The sequence below is a fragment of the Procambarus clarkii genome, chromosome 45, assembly GCF_040958095.1.
Source record: "Procambarus clarkii isolate CNS0578487 chromosome 45, FALCON_Pclarkii_2.0, whole genome shotgun sequence".
Classification (NCBI taxonomy): Eukaryota; Metazoa; Arthropoda; class Malacostraca; order Decapoda; family Cambaridae; genus Procambarus; species Procambarus clarkii.
The window spans coordinates 9,157,022-9,183,600 of NC_091194.1; the positions used below are offsets into that span (position 1 = coordinate 9,157,022).

A 26,579-nucleotide genomic window follows, 5' to 3' on the forward strand; every position below is an offset into this window, starting at 1 on the left:
ATAAGCTGGGAATGTCCTCTTTAATTAGTTCTTAGAACAGCAAACTCAATGAAGGTTAAGTATTCCGCCTTGGGATTGCTCACAGGAAGGGTAGAGGTGCTGGGAATAGTTGAGTCGCAGACCACACACACACATACAAACACACACACACACACACACACACACACACACACACACACACACACACACACACACACACACACACACACACACACACTAACACACTAACACTAACACGGGACCTAGTGGCTGAGTGGACAGCGCTTGGAGATCATAGTCCTAATGGCCAGGGTTCGATCCCTGATGGAGGCGGAAACAAATGATCATAGTTTCTTTCACCCCTCATGCCCCTGTTCACCAGCAGCAAAAAAAAAAGTACCTGGGAGTTAGACAGCTGCTCCCTGAGGGATGTAAGTGCGTGTGTTAGATAGAAAAATATATATTGTAGATATAATAGAGGGAAAAAATAGATTAGGTTAGAAAATCGGGATCCAAGAGCTAATAACTCTATTCTGCAGACACAAATAGTAAATACACACCCCCTCTAGCCCCCCCCCCCCCCTACACGCGCGCCATGACAAGAGACCTTCACTGGTGGCAGTGTCAGTGTGCTTGTAGGTGCGGGGAGGAGAGGTGTTGCTGCTGCTGCTGCTGCTCCACAGGAACGGGTTATTAAGTAACGCCACCACCGCTGCTCTCACTCCAATAACCAAAGGTACCAAGGCTTTTCTCAGCTTCATTGTACATTTTTTTATGAAGAGTTTATTCTTCAATGAACTCATGCTATATAGTCGTAATGGCTTGGCCTTTTACCCTTGATAATTCCCCTCCCTCCAAGGAAATCTTCGAATGTTCTTAAGCTCAGTGAGGTCTAGGAAAATTTTTGTCAAGAATACATCCTGTGAATATATTCTTTACTTGCAAGTCAGTATTTCAGGATCTTACCAAGGTAAAGTAACCAGCTTCATAATAGGCTACTTTTTTGTTCGACTTGTAATTGTGTATATTCGTGTCTAATGTATTTGTTTCCAAATGAATGATCTGATATCATTGCCTTTGTCACTTGCATCACTGAAGTTTTAGGTCACATTGTTGTTAAGGTCAGTGATTGACAGGCACTGTTGTTGTTGTTGTTATAGATTCACCTACTCTGAACAAGTTCCAAGTAGCACGGGCTATGGTGAGCCCGTAACTTACCTGGCACAGGAGCCGGGCAAGTAGCACGGGCTATGGTGAGCCCGTAACTTACCTGGCACAGGAGCGGGGCAAGTAGCACGGGCTATGGTGAGCCCGTAGTGGACTTATCTGGCACAGGATTGGTGCCGACAGGCACTGTGAGGAAGGATATGTATACTCTCAGAGAGGTGTATCCCGCACTCGGCGTATATAAACTTGAGTTTACCTTCGGCCTGGTTACGGGCTAATCATGCCCGTGCCACCTCTTGGGTATCCTAATTTTCATTAATCAATCAAATCTTAGGCCTGGTTATTCTTAAACTATAATCAAGAATAGCTGTGTACATGCTGGTGGGTCAATGAGCTATTGGGGTGGACTACGGGCTCACCATAGCCCGTGCTACTTGGAACTTTTTGTTCCAAGTAGCGAATCTTAAACAACAACAACAACATATTGGGGTGGGCTTAATAATCGTCCAGAGGTTAATATAATCTTTAAAGCCCAACACCAAAGTTAAATGCACTGTGGACAATAATAATGGCAGTCTGAGAATGCTTATGTAGTACATGCATGGCTCGTCCTCGCGATTATCTTATGCGTATGCTTGTGGCGTCATGTGTGTGTCATGCAGTAAGTTATCAAGGTTGGCAGGTGGCATGTATATGCGCAATCTTCAAGGTTATCAAGATTGGCAGGTGTCTAATACATGACATTCAGTAGGTTGTCAAGAGGGGGCAAGTGTCACGTGTCTGTCATTCAATAGGTTGTTAAGAATGACAGGTGTCATGGCTGTCAGTTAGATGATTATCAAGGGTGCCATGTGTCGCATCCAGTAGGTTGTCAAGGATGACGGGTGTCGTGCGCCTGTCAAGAGTGACGGGTGTCATGTGTCATCCAGTAGGTTGTCAAGAGTGACGGGTGTTGTGTGTCATCCAGTAGGTTGTCAAGAGTGACGGGTGTCATGTGTCTCATCCAGTAGGTTGTCAAGAGTGACGGGTGTCATGTGTCTCATCCAGTAGGTTGTCAAGAGTGACGGGTGTCATGTGTCTCATCCAGTAGGTTGTCAAGAGTGACGGGTGTCATGTGTCTCATCCAGTAGGTTGTCAAGAGTGACGGATGTTGTGTGTCATCCAGTAGGTTGTCAAGAGTGACGGGTGTCATGTGTCTCATCCAGTAGGTTGTCAAGAGTGACGGGTGTCATGTGTCTCATCCAGTAGGTTGTCAAGAGTGACGGGTGTCATGTGTCTCATCCAGTAGGTTGTCAAGAGTGACGGGTGTCATGTGTCTCATCCAGTAGGTTGTCAAGAGTGACGGGTGTCATGTGTGTCATCCAGTAGGTTGTCAAGAGTGACGGGTGTCATGTGTCTCATCCAGTAGGTTGTCAAGAGTGACGGGTGTCAAGTGTCTCATCCAGTAGGTTGTCAAGAGTGACGGGTGTCATGTGTCTCATCCAGTAGGTTGTCAAGAGTGACGGGTGTCATGTGTGTCATCCAGTAGGTTGTCAAGAGTGACGGGTGTCATGTGTCTCATCCAGTAGGTTGTCAAGAGTGACGGGTGTCATGTGTCTCATCCAGTAGGTTGTCAAGAGTTATAGGTGTAATATATTACGTAGTTTGGTATTGTGCTTAAGGCCTATCAACCTCTGCAGGAATATTAAGGCCGCCACAAAATGTTTACTGACTCACTAGCAAGTGTACTTTACAAAGTCCTGAACAGGGGGGGGGGGGGTAGAAATAGCCTAAGCTACTCTATCCCTTTGAGATGTATTTCTTTCTTATCACAATAAACATACTTGAACTTGAAAGTCCTGAACAAAGTCCTAGACTTAGGTAAACTCTATACACAGCAAAACGAAGGGTATACGGAGAAGAATCCATCCCTAGAGACGGGTACACATCCTGCTAGGCTATCAGGCGTGTACAAATTTAACATCATTACATTGAAATCAGGAAATAAGAAACGAAATGTTCCATTATTAACTGATACAAATAATACAAATAAAAATGATTATCGTTAATATTAGCATCTATATTTCTATTTATATTGACAAAGGATATATTAATATTAAGACTAGCAACAAAGAACATTTGCGTTGTACTGGGAGACCTTTGTTGAGCAAAATATTTACCTCATGGTTATGAGGTGTTTAATGGTTTGTTCTGCTTCCCAAAGACTTTTCATCTTCAGTTGTTAGTTGTTTTCCTCAAGGAGAGAGAGTCGGCAGTTATATAATTCTGGACTTTTCCTTAATTTAAATGGCATGCATTTGTTTTTTGTTGGTCTTGTCGGAAATGGGAAGCCGGTGGCATTTTAAGGCGCCCTAGTTTGTCTAAATCCTTTAGTATATAAATTCATAATCAAGTAATCCTTATAATGTTTTTTCGACAGCTACTGGATTAATTCTCTTGCGCTAGCCTATTGGTGTAGTCTTGGCCATTATGTTTGTTATACAAACAATTACGTCTTTCATCTTCTTCAGGCGTTTGGCTGTAGTTTGTCTGCTTGTATGGTCTTGACTACTAAATATTTGTATCCGATACTGTTTTCCATTCCTCTTTTTGTCTCAGAGGGATTCCTGCGGCGTGTTGAGCATCGTTGTGCTACAGTGGTTGAGCGAAGGTCTGAATGATTGTCGCATCCAGAGGCGTGACACGAAGCCAGATAACGGGGTCTGGATGGGTGTCACTTCCAGAGGCGTGACACGAAGCCAGATAACGGGGTCTGGATGGGTGTCACTTCCAGAGGACGTGACACAAAGACAGATAACGGGGTCTGGATGGGTGTCACTTCCAGAGGACGTGACACGAAGCCAGATAACGGGGGCTGGATGGGTGTCACTTCCAGAGGACGTGACACAAAGCCAGATAACGGGGGCTGGATGGGTGTCACTTCCAGAGGACGTGACACAAAGCCAGATAACGGGGTCTGGATGGGTGTCACTTCCAGAGGACGTGACACGAGGTCGGACAAGGGCATGGAAAGACAATAACCTTTTCTAGCTTATCACAAACGATTGTAAAAACGAGGTTCTAATGACAATGGATGGCAGGAACTGAACTGTTGTTTGATGGACCATTATTGAGTCGAAGCTTTTGTGTGCAACTGTGCTTACACTGACGGAACACTTCCCTATACCCTCTCAAGCTCGACTGACTCGCCACCCGTGTCCTGAAATCCTGGTTCCTCAGTCGAAGCAGGCTGCCTTTGTTTGCGTTGTCTGTTCATAAATCCTTGTATTTTTCTTCCCCCTCTCCTTCCTCAATTTTCTTTTCTTGTGAACTTAGTTTCAGCTTTCACTAGTATGTCCTCGTGGATTAGTTTACATATTTAAGGAACAGGGTGTGGGACTCCATACAGGTGCTACATCCTCTAAGACTGCTCTAACATTCGCTATATGTGGCGTTTTGAATGTTTTCTTATCTACGTTCCTGCTATCTTGCGGTGATTTCAGGGATCAATATCCCGACGGCCCGGTCTCTGACCAGGTCTTGCTCAACAAAACTGTCTGTATGATAACTACATATGCCGTTGATGTTATCCTATTTTGTGTGAATTTCTAGGGCTGATTTTACTTTATTACTAGAGTAAAAATGAATTCGTACAGCATTATACTGTACCATTATATCCAAAGTAGGATTATTGTTTGTGGAAAGCATATTACAATTGAAGGTGCGAATTTCCGACGAAGTACTTGTCAAGCTGTTTGTAAATATGTACACAGTATTGCTCCGTATTATGTTACTTAGTTATGTTTGCTAACCGAGTAAAGAAAACGGGTCATACTTCACAGGAGTGAGCTTTCTTTTGATAATTACTTACTTCACAGGAGTGAAATTGTTTATCAATATATTCAAATCTTCCTCGCTCTTTATGTTTGATTCTGCAATATTGAAATCTTTTTTGAGTCAAGAATGTCATGTCCTTGGTCTTTTCATCAATTTCTTTCAAACCTGAATACATTTAGTAGTTCCTTAAGAAAGGTTATCATGATTTATTTGTCTTGGTATAATTTTTGGACGCTAGGTTCCGTGTTCCTGCTCAAGTATGGTGACCAAAACTGTACGCAATATTCTAGAAAGTGAAATATTAATGATCTGAAAAGAGAAAGGAGGATTTTCACTGAGCGAAACTCGAAAGATCTCCGGCAATCCGAAAAAATCCAACTGAGTGACACATCCATTCACATGTGGGATATGGATATATATATAATATGTGTGTGTGTGTGTATATCACGAAAATAAACACGTGATTAAAAATGTGACAGTGTCAGACCACGGAGGAAAATTGAAACAGGAATTTCCTTAAGTACTTACGTATATTAATACATCTTCAGAAGGAGTGAAGACTCCTTCTGAAGTAATGTTAAGAAAGACATAATTCAATGAAGACATTAAAAAGTACAAATACACAAAGTACAAAGTTAAAGAGACATAAATCAAGGTAATACAAGATATATATATATATATATCAGCGGCTCCATCACCCACTATCTTGAGGTTATCTTGAGGTTATCTTGAGATGATTTCGGGGCTTTTAGTGTCCCCGCGGCCCGGTCCTCGACCAGGCCTCCACCCCCAGGAAGCAGCCCGTGACAGCTGACTAACACCCAGGTACCTATTTTACTGCTAGGTAACAGGGGCATAGGATGAAAGAAACTCTGCCCATTGTTTCTTGCCGGCGCCTGGGATTGAACCCGGGACCACAGGATCACAAGCCCAGCGTGCTGTCCGCTCGGCCGACCGGCTCTCCCCACTACAGGAAGTAGCTACTTCCTGCCCTTGGTAACCTTGATAGGATGAAGCACTGGTCTTTGTCCCTTTCCGTGTTCCTTTTCTTGATTCGGTTTGAATTCCGGGTGTTCTTATCATTTCCCTGCCTGTGTTCCGCGTTCCTTCTCATCCTACCTGCGTCATGTTATCCCTTCAACCTAAAACCCTCCTGCTTTCCGTTTCGCGTTCCTCTCTCTTTTTTCCCTCCCTGCGTTCCTGGGGCCAGATTCACGAAAGCATTTACGAACGTGTGCATTTTTTCTCAATCTTTGACGGTTTTGGTTACATTTATTAAACAGTTTACAAGCATGAAAACTTGCCAATCAACTGTTGTTATTGTTATAAACAGCCTCCTGGTGCTTCGGAGCTCATTAACTGTTTAATAAGTGTAAACAAAGCCGCCAAAGATTGAGAAAAGGTGGACAGGTTCGTAAGTGTTTGCGTAAGTGCTTTCGTGAATCTGGTCCCTGATCTGCAACCCGTTCTCGCACTTGCTTATGGTCAATATTGGCTTATTTAATAAGTGCATATGTGACATACTAATTGATTGTAAATATTTTAGTTTACCTTGAAATGCTTCATAGAAAACACCGACCTCACCTAACCTTCTTAGTATGTTAAGATAAGCATCTTATTGCTTCTTAATTACTATTATTACTTAACCTATCTTGCATACGTTTCGTGTTCCTTGTCTATTCCCTGTTTACGTTATGGGTTCCATCTTACCTCGCCTCTGTTGTGTTGTTATAGATTCAGCTACTCGGAACACGTTCCAAGTAGTAGGGCTATGGTGATATTGGCTGTAATAAAACGCTTCTGGTTTTTGGAAGGGGTCTCGATAGCGCCTTGAAGCTATCTTGCCGAGATGTCTTCCCGCTACAGAACTACATCAGCCCTAGGAGTGCTGTATGGCCTACCGCAGATCACAGCCAGAATGTACCCTCCTTCCCTCGCAGAGGTACAGGGAGCAAGAGATTGTTAACTATATTTAGGTACAGAATTAAGTGAAAAAGTCAATTAACAACTTTGGACATAAAATTAGTATGAGTGCTTTCATATTGAAGAAAGTTACCTTCGGCAGTAGTTGTGGTGTGGCATTGTCTTGCCCCGTTTGTAATCATCCTACTTCCTATACGAAGATTTGGAAGGGTTATGTTGCTTGGGAGAGGAAAGTGTTATAGTGTAGCACTATAGGGAAACCTATTAAGAGCCACTTAGGCCCAGCGCTTGGTTCCTGTTAATCTTTATGGCCTATCAACCAAGGAGCTACAAAGGGATGGTTTTTAAGGAAACCACAAAACTTTACTGACTAACCAGTAAGCATACTTTAGTCTTGGACGAAGTCCACGACTACAGTATACTCAGTGTATACGCACCGGGAACAAGTACACTCGTGAGAAGTTCACAGGGTGTTAGAGAGGATGTGAAGATGCAAATGGATGGTTACTTGAGATTCACCACGGCCCCTGGTACACTGGTCCTCAAGGCCACCACACTTCCCGGTCCTGCTGAACGCTGAATCGTGACGCACCATAATCTACCAGTATATATATATATATATATATATATATATATATATATATATATCTACATTTGAGTGAGGTGGATGGGGTGAGGTGGTATTTAATAAGGGTATTAAATTCATCAACACAAGACAGAACACGAAACAATGGGTATTGAATAGAAGTGATTGTAGAAAGCCTATTGGTCCATATTTCTTGATGCTTCTATATTGGAGCGGAGTCTTGAGGTGGGTAGAATATAGTTGTGCATTAATTGGCTGAATTATATATATATATATATATATATATATATATATATATATATATATATATATATATATATATATATATATATATATAAAGAGATAGATAGATATGCGCACAGGTTACTATAAATGCTTAACTCTTAGATAAAAAATATCTGCTTACTTTGACATGTATTTTGTATTTAATAAAGTATTATTGGTATTATTATAGCGGATTTCTTTTTGATAGGTGATTATTTAAACATTTTCAGATAAAGAAATTATAACATCATCTTAAGAGCCTATCATGGCCGTTTTTTTCTTTTAAGATAAAAACGTTTCTCGCCAGATGTAGAAATAAATATTCGCTAACATTTCAAAACAAAGTTTGAGTCGCTAAATTTAAAGATATGTGAAATATTGTTGGCAAATTTAAAGATGCAAATACACAGGTGCCAACGACCAAGACAAATCTCAACGCCAAATTTATCTCCTTTCAATGTTGTGGGGTGAAGCATCATAGAGCCAAGACCTGTTACAGCTTCCGCCGGCTATGTGGACCCTGCCAAGGCTTGAAGTTCAGGGCGACCACCTCCCTCCCTTGCCTTGTCTAAGTCGGTGAAGCAAAATAAGACGGTGGAGAAGATGGCGTGAAGAGATAGGAAAGGAAAGTGCTGGGAAATGAATAAAAAATGAACATAAAGAAAAACAAAATTAACAAATGTCTAAGATAGTTTGGTAAGACAAGAAGACACAATTAAATAACAAACAAAGAATCAGTAATAGTGTAGATCAAGATAGTAAATAAGGGTCAACAGTACCAGTAATCCTCAGCTACTTCTTGCACACACACACACACACAGGCTGCAGCCTGTTGCAGCCACACACACACACACACAGACTGCAGCCTGTTGCCAACAACAGGCTGCAGAGATGGTCAGGGAAATGGCTACTGGAGTTTAACACCAGTAAATGTAAAGTTATGGAAATGGGATCAGGTGACAGGAGACCAAAGGGACAGTACACAATGAAGGGGAACAGCCTACCTGTAACGATTCGAGAAAGAGACCTGGGAGTGGATGTGACACCTAATCTAACTCCTGAGGCACATATAAATAGGATAACGACAGCAGCGTACTCTACACTGGCGAAAATTAGAACTTCATTCAGAAACCTAAATGAGGAAGCTTTTAGGGCGCTTTACACTGCCTACGTGAGACCCGTCTTAGAGTATGCCGCGCCATCATGGAGCCCCCACCTGAAGAAACACATAAAGAAACTGGAGAAGGTTCAGAGGTTTGCGACGAGGCTTGTCCCAGAGCTACGAGGGATGGGATATGAAGAGCGGCTGAAGGAACTGAACCTTACGACACTAGAGAAAAGAAGGGAGAGAGGAGATATGATAGGGACATATAAAATACTCAGGGGAATTGACAAAGTGGAAGTAGATGAAATGTTCACACGTAATAATAACAGAACGAGGGGACATGGGTGGAAACTGGAAACTCAGATGAGTCACAGAGATGTTAGGAAGTTTTCTTTTAGCGTGAGAGTAGTAGAAAAATGGAATGCACTTGGGGAACAGGTTGTGGAAGCAAATACTATTCATACTTTTAAAACTAGGTATGATAGGGAAATGGGACAGGAGTCATTGCTGTAAACAACCGATAGCTAGAAAGGCGGGATCCAAGAGTCAATGCTCGATCCTGCAAGCACATATAGGTGAGTACATATAGGTGAGTACACACACACACACACACACACACACACACACACACACACACACACACACACACACACACACACACACACACACACACACACACACACACAGACGAAATGTTCACACGGAATAGTAACAGAACGAGGGGACATGGATGGAAGCTGGAAACTCAGATTAGTCACAGAGATGTTAGGAAGTTTTCTTTTAGCGTGAGAGTAGTGGGAAAATGGAATGCACTTCAGGAACAGGCTGTGGAAGCAAATACTGTTCATAATTTTAAAACCAGGTATGATAGGGAAATGGGACAGGAGTTATTGCTGTAAACAACCGATGCTCGAAAGGCGGGATCCAAGAGTCAATGCTCGATCCTACAGACACAACTAGGTGAGTACACACACACACATACGTGTGTGTGTGTGTGTGTGTGCGTCTAACACAGGACGTTAGAAAGAACTTTTTCAGTGTCAGAGTAGTTAACAGATGGAATGCATTAGGCAGTGATGTGGTGGAGGCTGACTCCATACACAGTTTCAAGTGTAGATATGATAGAGCCCAGTAGGCTCAGGAATCTGTACACCAGTTGATTGACAGTTGAGAGGCGGGACCAAAGAGTCAAAGCTCAACCCCCGCAAGCACAAATAAGTGAGTAAATAGGTGAGTACAAGTTGCAAGCACGAACCGGTCGGCCAATGAAGGCCACCCACAAATTGCAAAAGGTTTATGTTCGTAATCGTCGCTTTCCTGTTTCGTTGTAAAAAGTATTTATTAAAAGACGAGAGCTGCGACCCGTCCGCTCGAACAGTGCATCGTATTTTGACGTATAAATCCCCCAACGTCAAAGTATGATGTATTATAAACCATACCGGCTCATAAAATTGACGGCCGGCTGTCCCGTTTTCTATTCATGGGTCTTCGGTCACATAGTACATAATTTTTGAGACGTAACAACTTGAGAGAACAGACACCCGTAACCCACAAAATTGATTGCCTGACCTTTCCACTTTGGCAACCATGGAAATACGGTTCTCTGTGGCCATAATGAGCTGGTAGTAAATACGCCTTGACCCTAAATTTTAACGTAACCTGAAAACAGCAGTTACAACAGGTGTGGTTTAGACCCCCTTGCATAAGTTATTATGCGGTTATGTCATGAAGTATGCCCTCTCCTGCTCCTTGTATATCAACGGCTAAATGCTACTCTTGGAGCATTTTCATGATTAAGGCATGCTTGCTAGTTGGCCATTATGCTTTTGTGGTATTATTAATCATCCTCTCGCTGTTAATACATCTTGTCCTGTCTCATAACACACACACACACATATATATATATATATATTGAGGTTAAAATCCCCGCTGTCACAGCAGGATTTACTAAAAATCATAGCGACTCCCAAAATTGATGTGTTGTCCCGTTTTCTATCCGTGTATCCTCTAGTAGGTTTGGTACTTCATTTAGTGCATCGTTTTAATGACGTTATGAAGGCATGAGAGGACGGGCTGGTTGATAGGCGCTAAGCTCAGCTACAAACCAGTGACAGTTATCAAGGAGAAATATGTACCAAAAAGTATATCCAGCTTCTTGGTGTATATATACTGAGTTTACTCACCTGCGATTGGATTAGCCTTAAGCCCAATACCAAAATCAAGTGATATTTTCCTGGAATTCGGTAATTAGTTATATATATATATATATATATATATATATATATATATATATATATATATATATATATATATATATATATATATATATATATATATATATATATATATATATATATATATATAGAGAGAGAGAGAGAGAGAGAGAGAGAGAGAGAGAGAGAGAGAGAGAGAGAGAGAGAGAGAGAGAGAGAGAGAAAGAGACAGAGACAGAGACAGACACAGACAGACAGAAGACATGGAAAAACATAACACTATTATCTGTGTCTCTATATATAAACATCGCTTCACTCGACGGTAATTCCTGTTGAGCAGCTTCGTTTAATAGAGCTTTTGGGATTCCCCAATTTTTTGTTTTGTTTATAACAAGAGTAAAACAAAAGTACTAACACGGGTATTTCAATATATTTCCATCCATTTTAAAATCAAGGGATGTGGAGTTCTTCGTATAAGTTTAAGTTGTTATTGAGAAGCAATTGTCATTAATTTCAGTAGTTGCATATAGCATGCTACTAATTTTAAATTTGGATTTCGCTGTCCCCAGATGGCATTTTTAATTGTAAATGCTTGGTTACGGGCACACCGACAATATATTCCTTAGGTGCGTTCGTAACAAGATAACTAACTCTGGTGGCGGCCGGAAATCATCAGATACGGTGGATCTCTTGACTGCGGGCGAGACAGACAAGAGAGGTGTGTATATGTCTTAGTGATTCTTTTACATTGTCAAAAGTATCTCAAACGAGTATGTGACTTCGAGCAGCATCACCAGTGACAGAGGTTAGAAAAAGAGAGAACAGTCTTCACTGAGCCATTTAAAATCAGGTTACCCAGGACTTTTTGTCGCTACGAACTTTCCGAAAGTTTTTTTTTTTTTGTCACCGTGAAGTGCTCGAGAGCGCTTAAAATAGACTTCCAGTCCAGACTTTCAATGCTTCAACATTTTCATTTATCCCTCCGATTTAATTATAGACTTTAATTATATTTGTTTATAACATTAAGGTAAACTTTAACACGTTGAAGAAATCCTCAGTTAAAAACAGACGCTCCTTTGCTCAGGTGAAAAGTCTTAACATTTTCGGTGGAGTGGAGTAGGCTTCTTGGCTCTCAGTATTAATGGCCGCCTCGTCGCCTAAGGTCGCGCTGAGAGCCCTGGTAACAACACTATTCTTAGCAAAGACTACTTACTACCCAGGGAGAGGAATACGGTTCTCTACGTGTGTGTGTGTAAGATTAAGCGTTGTTTGAATGCTCACACGTTTCTGCCCGCATTGTTTTCATCATTGAGGTGTTAGGGGCAACGTTTTAAACATTTTACCATTTTTAACGTTTTTTTTTTTTACATTAGATGTTTATCCATATTTATAAATTTTTAGACGTTTATCCACAGTTATTCGTTGTATATTCATTTAGGCTTTTCTTTCATCGTTTAGGCGTTCTCGCCACGTTTAGGCTTTTCCTCAAATTTATTCCACTGTAAATTAAGGCTTTGTCTGCAAGTTTTTCACCGGTCTTACAAGACCCCGCCGGCACCCGCCTCGGCCCACACACCAACCTTGGAGACGCCCACTCCGACACCTCCTGCGCCGTCTTTTCAATAGCAAGGTGACAGGAGGAATCTTAACTGAACAACGTTGTCTAACGTACTGTAACTCTATAGGCAATCCAGTTCATATAAATAGTTTGAAATGCATTCTTTTTACAAAATTCTTGTAACAGCAGTTACTGTTATTCTGAATATAAATTTTGTTATTTGTATTATTGTTATTATTATTTTTCTGTTGGCATTATTGATTTTATTATTATTATACAGAGAAATCACAGTAACGTGAAATATCATTGAGAAAATCCACACCGCATGGGTTCGAATCCTTATCACGGCGCCTGTGGACTTTCTCATTATCATTATTATTATTATTATTACATAAGTATATCTGAGACAAATCCACCGGAAGAGAGAGAGAGAGAGGACTGCGTGAAGCTGAATAAGAGTGCATGGCAGCTCTAATATCCGGATGTGAAGGCATGGTGGAGTTGTCTGGTGCGTGGCTGAACAATTTCATACTCCACCCAAGATGTTAGATGAGCGATTTCCGGTCATGTTCTGCGGAAGAGATACGCAGAGACGGAGTCACAGGCTGACAGAAAATGAAGTTTAACATGTAAATAAAACCCGATTTCTAATTCCCTTGAGATAATCTGAGGGGTATTAGATTATTATAATGTCAGAGTGCCAAACGAGTGCATTCGAAACTGGTTATCTTGAGAGAGCAATTGGGCGTTGGGTCTGGAGTTATAAGAGGGGGACGCGACTGTGATATCAAACACGTTGACCGTCGCGTGACTTAAACAGAGGATTAGCTAACAAGAGAAAATATAACGCGAGCAGGAATGCTTAGTAAACACTAAGTGAGCGCTAAGGGGACAGACTAAACAAGCGAAAGGTTGTAAGGGTCACGCAAGTATACTCACTGATCACCAGCAAGTATACTCCGCATATATAGGAAATGTTAAAATTGATGACTTGCGTGTTTGTGATCGCCTGTAGCTTGGACAAGCCAAGCCGACAGAGGGGCTTGTGTGACAACAAAATATATTTATATATTATTACTTCATATATTATATAAAGACCATAACACGGTTTAAGTTGTAATTTTCTTATTATTCGACTGTTGACGCACAATTCACACATTCATAGACTAGCAGATAGACGCATTTGAATTTCATAGCTTGTGACTTGAGAGGGTAAACATCGACGTATTTTGCAGATGCCGCCACCAAAATACGTGAGGGTGTTAGTGGCGGTGTTGGCGATGGTGTGCTGGAGCTCCCATGGTGATGCTCGCACGCTGAAGAGAGTCAGAAGGCAAGGTAATAGTAGTAGGACAGAAAGTAAGTATATTTGTACACTTCGAATCCATTCATGGCTTCCTCTGCTGATCTGAAATTGCGACCTATGTATTTCTTTTTCATGCTTTTATTTAATATTGGATCTTTTCATTGATGGTATTTCCTTTTCAGTAAGCTTTTCTTGAAACAGTTTACATTTAAAGAAATATTGCTGTAAAGTGTTGCTAAATGTAGGTAAATGCTTAATGAAGAAGTGACGAGGATGCTTGTCTGGTGTGTGGGGGGTCTGCAAGCCTCATGTAGGTGATGGTCGTGGCTTGCATGTTGGTGCTTGGGCTTTACTGCACATATAATGAACTCCATTACACATACACTCATCTCAAGGAAGCAGCCCGTAGCAGCTGTCGAACTCTCAGGTACCTATTTACTGCTTGGTGAACAGGGGGATCAGGTGAAAGAAACTGCCAATTTGTTTCTGCCTCGGCTGGGGGTTTGAACCCGGGCTCTTAAAACTACGACCTTCGAACGCTATCCACTCAGTCGCACGCGCGTGTTTGTGAGTGTATTCACCTAATTGTGCTTGCTGGGGTTGAGCTCTGCTCCTTCGGCCCGTGTGTGGAAGGTAGAGAGATATATATAGTAGATATGATAGAAAAAAAAAGGTCGGAAGTCAGTGCATTAGACAACCGACGATTTGAAAAACAGAGTCCAAGAGCTAACAGCCCGATCCTGCAGGCACAAATGAGTAAATACACACACACACACACACACACACACACACACACACACACACACACACACACACACACACACACACACACACACAGGCGGGACCAAAGAGCCAAAGCTCAACCCCCGCAAGCACAAATAGGTGAGTACACACACACACACACACACACACACACACACACACACACACACACACACTCGTCATTGACATATAGGCTACATGTCAGCTTAAGGGGGATGCAAGTGGCTATCACTGCAGCCATTACTATTAACACCAGTACCAGTACTGGTATTGTTAACAATATCTTAAACTAACCCTACCAATGATAGCGGTACTATAGTATCACTATCTTACCCAGCTACTAATATCATTGCTACTTCCTTCAACTAACCTTAATGCTGATGACGTTTCTATTTCCGTTATCATGATAAGATTATTACCAGTTGGTTTAAGTGTCTTTTATCAGCAATTTAAAGTGTTACACATAAAAAAGTAATTATTCAAAAATATTAAAAAATTGCCTGCAATAAAATAGATAAAAATAATTATACAAAAAATATTTAAAAACTACCTGCAATTAAATAGGTAATAAATACTAACTAATCAAGCTATTTGTGGTACTGTTAATTCCATAATTCAGTGTAATCTGTACTAATATTACTGTACTGTTAATATTGTACTTTGTATTGTAGTGTTATATTTGGCTGCTCTTCTGTATAAGTGGTAAACTTTTAGTTTACTCCAGGTAAACTGTTGGAATTAAATGTTTTAAGTACTCGGTAAACTCTAACACGTCTTTATACGTAACATGTGATTAGATTAAAATTATGTTAAAAAGCCTAACACACAAACTAAAAATTTAATTTGATGCTAATTTAATAACATTAAAATCCATTTTCGTTTAAACGGCGTTTGTTTAGAGACAAGTTTTAAGGCAATGTAGAGGGGGTATCGAACCAGCGTCCCTGGACGCCTCAGACACACACACACACACACACACACACACACACACATACACACACACACACATACACACACACACACATACACACACACACACACACACACACACACACACACACACACACACACACACACACACACACACATACACATACACACACATACACACACACACACCACTACCTCAGGAACCTGTACACCTGTTGATTGACGATTGAGAGGCGGGACCAAAGAGCCAGAGCTCAACCCTCCCAAGCACAATTAGGTGAGTACACACACACACACACACACACACACACACACACACACACACACTACCTGGGACGGGACAACCACCACAATTTCTCATAAATACATCAAGTTGTTGCGGTTGTGCACTGTTGATGTCATTCTCATGAGGAAGGTGAATATTTTCTCCATATAAAGAAGCATGTATTAGAACATCAATATTGTGTCTTAAAGGCCGCCTCTTACACCTGTTGTGTGTTCGACCTTGATGTTGTGTAGAATGGACCTTGTAGCTGGTACTAGTGAATTAAGCGGACTTGCGTTACTAGTCCCACCGCTTACAGTGTTAAACAACGTTACTACCACAATATCCCTTACTATTAGGATATCTCAACTACGGATGAGTTAACTGTTACTATTATAGCAACAGTAACGTCTAATATCACAACAATTATCCCACGATTATATCTTAAGATTTAATCTAGTTATGGAAGTATACCCTTTAGTGTTTGAATTGAAATTGAAATTGAAATAAGTTTATTGAGGTAAAATACACACAAAGGGATGAGGTAGCTCAAGCTATTCTCACCCCGTTCAGTACATCGTGTTAATACATACATATACACACATCACAAACAATAAACATATTACCAAACATTCTGAGAGATAAACATATACATTTCCTCTTTAGTATTCGTTTCCTGGTTCCTTAAATAGCCCGTCTACTTGAGTAGCCACAACGGGGAAAATACAGAGCACTAAAACGCGCCAAGCTATAGCCTGCTATAGCCTAACTAAACGAACGCGTAGAAAACGTGGATGTTTGTGAGAGGTGATAGATTTCCTAGACATTAAAACATTGATTGTAACCATGATATATATGTACTTCCGCCTACAGTTTAGACCTATTGTCTTATGTATGACCCTCTGTCCTGCGTGACAGTGAATACCAGCATTATTCTCACTTTAATAAGACTTAATCGAAATCCTCAGATTAGGCAAAATTGTAATTAATTTTGTTAGTAAAGATGTTAATAATAAGTATATTTGCATTTTGTCTGTCGGGGAACATACAGCGTATATATGTATATAGAATGCGGTGTATTATTGTGCATGGATGGCCTTATTGGTCTCTGGGGAAGTAAGCAATTGACTTGTGTCCGCAGCCATAGTGTTCAACGCGCCGACGCTCCGAGACCCCGAACAGTGTAGGACTCCGAACGGCGTGGGAGGCCGGTGTGTGATCCTGGCAGAGTGTCCCACGCTCTTCAAGAGACTCACCTCAAAGCCCTCGCAGGAAGACTTGACGTTTCTGCGGTCGTAAGTGAATCTTTCACGTTGAGTGCAAGACTTCTCCGAATGTACGCTAGCAGCTAAAGTGTGTGGACAAAGACAGGGACACACTCGAACACTATATCTTGGATTGTAGTAAAATTGAGCCATTTAGAGATAAATCTAAGCTCACTTTGTATAATATGGCAACCTATCTTATTACCATGGATAAATTACCTGAAATCATTGCACTGTATCCATGTTTCGCTTCCGGTAGATGAACGACATATGAGATTAAGAAACAAGTAGTGTATTATGAAGACTAATAATAAACAGAAGCTCCCCTATGACTCTGTAATATCTTCATTGGTCAAATTATTATGTATTAGCGATAAGACTTACCATTAATGTATAATGACTTACTGTAAATATATAGCTCTTGAAATAGCACTTTCTTTTGTGCCTTCTATAATGCTTTTTGCACTACCGCTCACAGGATGGGTATGGAGTGCACAATAAACTAGCCGCCTTCGGCGGCAACAATTAAGCTACAATTTGGACTGTACTGAGCCGTGAAAACTTACAGTTTGAAACATAGTTCAAAGTTCTGTTCTTAGATTAGCAATACCGGCAAATTCTATAAAGTCAGTGTAGGTATACGTAGCTATACTTAACGAGATGTATACGAGTTATTGAATACAGGTGCCATGGAAGTGTCGGTATCAGAGAGAGAGAGAGAGATATGTTGCTTTGCAGTGGGGGGAGGGGGGAGTTAATTATACTTTAGAGGGTTATAGAAAGAGGTCCCTGAAGGGTTTATCGGCGTCACTGACTGTTCCTTGTAACGCCAAAGACAGTAAAATAATCAACTACGTGTAAAATTGGAGGACTCCCAAAAGTTTCCTTCTCCTGCATCACTATACCTTATTTGTTCTCTCTTCTTATTAAGGAGCATCTGTAGATTCGAAAAGTCTTCCCCTCTCATCTGCTGCACTCTTCACGACATTGCCCTCGGGACCAACACGTCTTCTACTACGACCTCCACCACTACGACCTCCACAACTACGACCTCCACCACTACGACCTCCACCACTACACCCTCCACCACTACACCCTCCACCACGACACCCTCCACCACGACACCCTCCACCACTACACTCTCCACCACCTCAGGTTGGTAACCTAAAATATTTTGTAGAGTTAGGTCTGAAAATAGACCTAACGCCTCCACGTTGAGATATGTTGTATATTACTAAGAACTTTGTTTGATCCGACCGGGATTCGAACCCACGCCGTGTAGGTTGATGTTGGTTTAGATTCAGCTACTCTGAACAAAAAGTTCCAAGTAGCACGGGCTATGGTGAGCCCCCTAGTGAACTTCCCTGGCACAGGAGCGGGGCTGTAACTTACCCGTAACCATGTTACAGAGGTTGTAAATACCATTCATATTCTCCCGTTGTTAGTTTTAGGGACATATTTACTCGCAAGTTTCTAGCGTATTTTATTATAGGAAGTTACTTCATCATTTTTCACGGCTTTTAGGGTTTCTCTCCACTTTCTATTATTTTAAACTTTGCATTTGTTTAGCTAAAATCCAATAGCCATTTTCAGATCACCTTTGAAGTGTGTTTAGTTTACTTTGCAATGTGTCATTGTAATTATCGGTTCTGGTTTTTCTCATTCATTTTACATTACCAGCGAACTCTGATACGAGTGGTTCTGTTTTCTCTGTTAGCTCTTTGGCGAATATTAGGAACAGGATGAGCCCCTTTAGTCCTAAACAATGTCTAGGGCTAAAGTATTCCTGCTGGTTGGTTACTAAACACTTAATAAGTTGGTCACTAAACACTTACTAACCCTCCAGGGGCTGATAGGCCTCAAGCCAAACACAAAATCAAGACTACACCATATTTTTTTTATAATTCTTCTGGCAACTGTACATGTTTAGACAGTAGTCAGGGAATTGATAGATAACACGCAATAGAATCAGAACTGCGAGATAGTTACGCAAAGTTTAAACCATCGCATCTAATTCGCAGCACTAGACATAACGACGGAGGTGTCAACGACGACGGTGCTTAGTGCAGACAGCCGACAAGACAAGACAGACGAGACGCCCACCGCCGCCACGACAGAGCCCACTACCACCCTGCCGCCGCCCACTGGATTACAACTTCTGTCGCAGGCCACCTGTGGGATCAGCGAAGTCAGTGTTCTGAGGATAGTAGGAGGAACACCTCCCCCGAAGGGTAAGGTGTGTGTGTGCGTGTGTGTGTGTGTGCGTGTGTGTGTGTGTGTGTGCGTGTGTGTGTGTGTGTGTGTGTGTGTGTGTGTGTGTGTGTGTGTGTGTGTGTGTGTGTGTGTGTGTGTGTGTGTGTGTGTAGAAATTCCGTGACCAGACAATGGTAGGATGCATCTTGGATATAACAATATAGTGTGTTTATATACATAAAACAACTAAGGATGTATCCCAGTGCATGTAAAGGGAGGAATATATGTGTCGCTGCTGTAACTGTCTGTGGTATACTTGCTAGGTTTGTACCCGTGGCTGGCCGCCCTGGGGTACGCCGACGGTCAGGGTAAGATCGAGTTCCTGTGCGGCGCGGCGCTGCTCACCCACCAACACGTCGTCACGGCTGCCCATTGTGTCCGGAACCGAAATGATCTGTAAGTCCTCAGTTCTCTACTGATACTGTTGACCAGACCACACGCTAGAAGGTGAAGGGGACGACGACGTTTCGGTTCGTCGGACCGGACGGACGGACCGAAAAGTCGTCGTCCCTTCATCTTCTAGTGCGTCGTCTGGACAACATACTTCAGCCACGTTATTGGGACTCATCCTCTACTGATACTGTTTGCTGCGCTCTCTGACTAACAGACACTATATAAACCAAGAAGTGTACCCCCCCTTTCCTGTGTGTATGTACACTGAGTTTACTTTTAATTACTGAACAACGTAATGGGCTAAAATGTTCTTGTAAGTTGGTTAGTAAGCACTTGTGGTGGCTTTAATAGCTCTCTGGCTGTTGATAGGCCTTAAGCCCGACTCCAAGCAAACATTCAGCAAAGAAGATATGTTTAGTGAAAATGGTAATACATTTCTTTGTGCATTTACACTTATATCTTTGATTATATCTTTGTTTTACACTTATTTACCTTAATTGTAACACTTATTTATCACTTATTACTTATTGTAATTTATTGTAACACTTATTTTTGCACTTATTTATCTTATGTAACTTAATCACACTTATATATCTTTGACTTTGGCTATGTTCAGGACTAAGGTATACTTGCTGGTTGGTAAATAAGATAATGTCACTGCCTTAATGACCAGACTAAGGTTCACATATCTTAAACCCAACAACAAACAAAATTGACTTTCTTGGCTTTCCATCTGTCTTGAGATGGCTCCAAGTTGTATGGTAATCAGTAAAAGTGTCAAGTTATACCTCTAGACTCAATACAATTTCTTAATGTTCATATTTTTTACAACCATAACAATGCACTTCTAACCAATGTAGATAACCTCACACAGTTTAAAGTGCAGAAGATGAATACAAAAAAAAGGACAAATTCTCAAAGATTGACACTTATACATTTTGGAAGATGTGGCAAATGAAGACACTCGCCGGCATCTCTGGCGCATTATCAGTGACCTTTAAAGATGTCATTCTCACCAGAGCTATATTTCTCAGACTCGGCACCTCTTGCTCGCCACGCCCCTCTATTCTTACGTGCTCCCTTCCTCTCTCTCCTCTCTCATCCATCTTTGCCCTCCTCTTCCACTGTGGTATGATCCTGCTTCCAGTTTCTTTCACCAACCAGCAGTGTGGGCCGGAATGAGGAGGGAAGAACGCCTTCGGCTGTACTTGTCTCTTTTTAAACAGAACTTTGTGTAGATCTTGCGCCGGTCTCATCGTCGAGCAAATTACAAAGTCGTGCAAGGGCAAGTTTTCTATTTTCAATTTTTCTATACATTCTTAACCATACATTTTTCTCTTCCTGTCTTTCTATGTACTCTTAACCTTCCCACTTGCCCTCTTCTTGTCTACTCTCTTCCTCCTTCCCCCTCTCTCCCATTTTCTAGCCCTTTGCTACCCCGTTTATCTCTCTCTCTATCCTCATTCTCTCCAGCTTCACCCTCCCCTACTCTCCACTCTGACTCCTCTTTTACCCCTCTTCGTCTTCATTTTCCCCTTCCACACACTCACTCTTACCTGGAGGGAGTTTTTATATTCCCTGAGCCCGGCCTGGGGCCAGGCTTGACTTATGAGAACTTGTTCCAATAGACTGTTGCTTGTAGCGGCCAGCAGGCCCACATGTCCTCTACAACTTGGTTCGTCCAGCAGTTTTTGCAGAAAACTGTCTATTTTTTTCTTGGAGAAATGCACTTTTGTTGTGGCAATATTTCTTTTACTTGCTGGAAGGATATTGAACAGCCGTGGACTCTTGATGTTCAGTGTTCTCTGATTGTGTCTATAGCACCTCTGTTCTTTACTGGCTTTATTCTGCGTTTCCTTCCATATCGTTCGCTCCAGTATGTTGTTACTCTACAGTACAAATTTGGGACTTGAACCTCCAGTATTTTCGCTGAATATATTATTGGATACCTCTCTCGTCACCTGTCCAGAGTACATCTTGAGAGCTTTGAGACGATCCCAACAATTTAGGCGCTTTATTATGCCCATGCGTGCCGTATATGTTCTCTGTATTCCCTCTCTTTCAGCAACCTCTCCTGCTCTGAAGGGACAAGTGAGTATCGAGCAGTACTCAAGACGGGGCAGCACAAGTGGTTTGAATATTACGACCATTGTGATGGGATCACTGGATTTGAATGTTCTCATAATCCATCCTATCATTTTCTCTATTCTCTTGCCTCCCCTCACATCCCCCATCTCCAGCTTCACTAAACTCACTTCAGCCTATCTCTCACACACTCACTATATGTTTAACACATCTCTAACCCTGTCCATGGGGGACAGAAGAAAATATATATATGCTGGTTACCATTGTAAATGTATGGCCACGTCTGTGGTAGAAAATAATAATAAAAAAAACTCAGTCTATCATCCTTCATCTTATCTCTTGGTCTGCTTTACTCCTTTCACCCACTTTTACCCCTTTAGCATCATTCACCCCTTTCATCTCTCTCTCTCTCTTCCCCCTCAGGAAGGTTGTGAGGCTGGGGGAGCACGACCTGAGCAAAGAGAACGAGACTGTTCACGAGGACTTCGGTATCCAGACGAAGACCTTCCACGCGAACTTCAACCCTGTGTCATATGCCAATGACATCGCTATTATCAAGCTCGACAAACCTGTCACTTTCAGGAGTAAGCTTGTGATGGAGTATTTGTTTTAATCGGTGAAACAAGAGGATTTAGTTGCCAGTATGTCCTTGACTCTCACGTTAAGTTATTTTACTTGTTCATGCCCAACTGGCACTACATATAGTGAGTTTCAGCTAGTCATTTTAATCACACACACAGAGACACATATATACATATTGTTCTAATGTTGATTTGTGGAACCAGTTACCGTGTAACGTGGTGGAGGTGGGGTCCCTTGATTGTTTCAAGCGTGGGTTGGACATGTATATGAGTGGGATTGGGTGGTTATAAATAGGAGCTGCCTCGTATGGGCCAATAGGCCTTCTGCAGTTACCTTAATTCTTATGTTCTTATATAATGTGCGTGTGTGTGTACTCACCTAGTTGTGCTTGCGGGGGTTAAGCTCTGGCTCTTTGGTCCCACCTCTCAACTCAATCAACTGATCTACAGGTTCCTGAGCCTACTGGGCTCTATCATATCTACACTTGAAACTGTGTATGGAGTTTGTCTCCACCACATCACTCCCTAATGCATTCCATTTGTCTACTACTCTGACACTGACAAAATTATATCTAACGTCTCTATGGCTCATTTGGGCACTCAATTTCCACCTATGTCCCCTGTGTGTGTGTGCGTGTGTACTTACCTAGTTGTGCTTGCGGGGGTTGAGGTCTGGCTCCTTGTTCCTGCCTCTCAACTGTCAATCAACTAATGTACAAGTTCCTGAACCTACTGGGCTCTATCATATCTACACTTGAAGCTGTGTATGGAGTCAGCCTCCACCTCATCACTTCCTAATGCATTCCATTTGTTTACTACTCTGACACACAAAATTATTTCTAACGTCTCTATGGCTCATTTGGGCACTCAATTTCCACCTGTGTCCCCCTAGTGCGTGTGCCCCTTGTGTTAAATAGTCTGTCTTTATCTACCCTATCAATTCCTCTGAGAAAGGAGGAATGTGTGTGTGTGTGTGTGTAAATCACGAAGAAATTAACCTGATGAACAATGTAACAATGTCAGATCACGAAGGAAGGTTAAGATAGGAATTTCCTTAAGTACTTTCGCATTCACATCTTTAGAAAGATGTATCCTTCAGAAGAATCCTTCTAAAGATGTGTTATTAATTACGAAAGTACTTAAGGAAATTCCTGTGTTAAACTTCCTTCATGGTTTGACATATATATATATATATATATATATATATATATATATATATATATATATATATATATATATATATATATATATATATATATATATATATATATATATATATATATCTTTCCTCAATTAGTATCAATGCCCATAAGTTCGTGTTGTGGTACTTATTCCTCTCCAAACTTGTGCGGTCCCGCAGAAGGCATCAAGGCGGTGTGTCTTCCGCTCCCTGGCAGGTTCCACAACAACTCCCTGGTTGGGATCCCCGGCATCGTCGCTGGCTGGGGCGCTGTCTCCTTCAGTAAGTATGGCAACAGTAGCGTACGGTAGGGCACAGGTGTACACAACCAGCCCATCATAGATAGGCTGCACACAGTAACAAGATAAACATGTATGTACTCATCACATTGCAGGTAGGACGTGTTGGCTCAAACATGGATATCTACAATATACCTAAAAATTGATAAATATATGCCTAATCTATTTCCTGAATGTCAATTAAGTGAACATCTGATTTGTTGAAATTTCTGTGGTATGGACTTATTTTTAACGTTTAATAAAATACAATGTTTTTTTCGAGATTGCGTAAGGAATATAAAATTTTAAGCATTGATAATCTTGAGGTTTGAGGTTTCAAGGCCATAGATCAGGCAAGCAGGGGTTTGAAGACAGGGACGAGGATGCAGAAATCTTGTGCAAGGAACTGGAGACGAGGTGGATACTTACATAATCTTGTTAGAAAAAATATTTTATTTTATAAAACTAGATACTGAGGACTTCGGGGTCTGAGGTGAATAATAAAGATAAAAAAATTCTCATTCATGAATTGTATTGTTGTTGCTAACCCTCCGCCCTCAACATGCAGATAATGTGTCGTCGCCTGAGCTGCTTCACGTCATGCTCCCGGTAATCTCACAAGAGGAGTGTGCTCTCAAGTACACCCGCTTCAGGCAGGTCCGCATCGACAACTCCGTTCTGTGTGCAGGAGTTGGAGGCAAGGATGCCTGCCAGGTGAGTGTCCCCTCTTAATATTACCCGTTTACGGACAAAGAAAACGGATATTTGAATTGTTAAAATATATTTGATGATAATACTACTAATAATAATACATATAATAGTAACGATAATAGTAATAAAACGCAAAATGATAAATTGCAACAAAATAATGACTTAACAATTTAAAACTGTTTAATATTTGCATTTATAGATGATCAAAGTTCTTAATAAATTAAGCTAGTATGTAATACAAGGGATGCATCAAAGTGCACTCGGGGTATGAACATTGAGAAACGTTCCCCGCGCCGTCACAGGGATATATATGTACTGAGAGGTGTACCCTGCTCTAGACTATGTCCAGAGTATTCTTGCTGGTTGATCAGCTAGCACTTTTGGTTACCTTGATAACCCTCCAGAGGTCGATAGATATTAAACTTAACACGAGACAAAGTCCGCTGCTCTGTGTATATACAATGTAAGTTTACTTTAGTCCGGAATTGTGTCCGGGACTTTCTGGTTGGCCAGTAAACTATTCAAGTTCAAATACGTTTAGTTATTGAGACAAGAAAATACATCTCATATTTCTACTTTCCTAGTAAGCTATTGTAGTGGCCTTAACAGTCCTCCAAAGGTTGATGGGCCTTAAGCCCAACACCAAACCGAAAACATGTTATGTCTACCCCATATCTGACCCTAGTACCTTACCATGAAGTTATCTTTAAGTGTTTTCGGGTGCTTAGCGTCCCCGTGGCCCGGTCGTCGACCAGGCCTCCTAATACCTTAGTATTAGAACAATTACATTATTTTTAACCTCCAGTACTATAGCATCTGGCCCCGGTATATGCCCCACACCCACAACACTTAACCTAGTTGTAAACCCCATCATCCCAATTTTGTGCCTCTGTTCCCAAGAATCTACTGTCTGTTTATAATTCACAAACTTACCCTTTGTGTATTTCCTCAGGGCGACTCTGGGGGTCCTATGGTAATGCACTATGGAAGTCAGACCTTCCTGACTGGCATCGTCTCATTTGGGTTTCGGTGCGCGGAGCCTAACTTCCCCGGCGTCTACACCAAGGTGTCCTCGTACCTGGACTGGATCCTGACCATGCTCAACTAGCAGCATAAAGGGCTTGTCCATCGCCAGGAACTTTCACTACTCAACTAGTTGTACAGAGGCTTGTTTAGAACTTGTGCAGCGTCTGGAAAGCCTTACACTACTAAATCATTGGTGTTCAGGCTTTTTCAAAGAGCGTACAGTATCCAGTCAACCTCTTTAAAAACCTGACTAGCACTATTTTGAGATACACATAGCCTACCACTGAAAACCAGCCAGCACCTACTGTCTGTATTCAACTGTGTGTGTGTGTGTGTGTGTACTAGCTATTCATTACATAGTGTGCCAAGACCAGGCCTGGGGAACCATGTGGCTGCTGTGGGAAGGAACACGTAACCACGCAGCTTCTCTTATAGTTCACATGATCCTCTTTCATCTTAAGGCTAGGCTATTCATGCTACGTTTTTGTAGCATTTAGGATTATTCGACGTCAAATGCAAGACGTGTTACATGTAATAATATATTCTGTTGAGGGATCGATCAGCGTCATGATGCGTTTTTGTGTAACGTGTTAACATGTGTATGTAAAACCTATGCATAAATACATAGGATTTTAACATGGTAAATCCTATGTTAAATAATACAAATGTTGTTGGTTTGGGTTGCTGTTGGACTTAATTAAGACATCAATTTCTGATGGTTGATTAGGGCCACAAGTACTTACTGACCAAACAACTGAGTATATACACTGAAAAGTGTATCCTCTATGTTTATATATCCCTTGACGATGTTATGACTCATACGCATGTCGCTTTTTAATTATTTAATTACATGCACGAAGTTACAATTATACAGTTGAATTTAATGTTATTTATCTGTAAACAGTATCCTTCCCTGATTGATATATATATATA

General features: G+C 41.4%; 1 protein-coding gene across 2 annotated transcripts; it reads left to right on the top strand.

Annotated features, from left to right (window-relative positions):
• Positions 1 to 584: 584 nt before the first annotated feature.
• Positions 585 to 26,530, top strand: LOC123770048 (venom serine protease Bi-VSP). Of its 2 annotated transcripts, none has more exons than XM_045761653.2 (10): positions 585 to 715; positions 13,847 to 13,970; positions 17,016 to 17,169; positions 18,071 to 18,294; positions 19,161 to 19,370; positions 19,656 to 19,788; positions 22,294 to 22,454; positions 23,812 to 23,913; positions 24,478 to 24,623; positions 25,573 to 26,530. In XM_045761653.2, exons 2-10 carry the CDS (start codon positions 13,847 to 13,849, stop codon positions 25,726 to 25,728), a joined length of 1,410 nt encoding a protein of 469 aa, XP_045617609.1. In that variant the 5' UTR covers positions 585 to 715; the 3' UTR covers positions 25,729 to 26,530. The 2 variants fall into 2 exon arrangements, with proteins under 2 accessions (XP_045617609.1, XP_045617610.1); XM_045761654.2 differs by having other exon boundaries at positions 13,847 to 13,949.
• Positions 26,531 to 26,579: the final 49 nt, after the last annotated feature.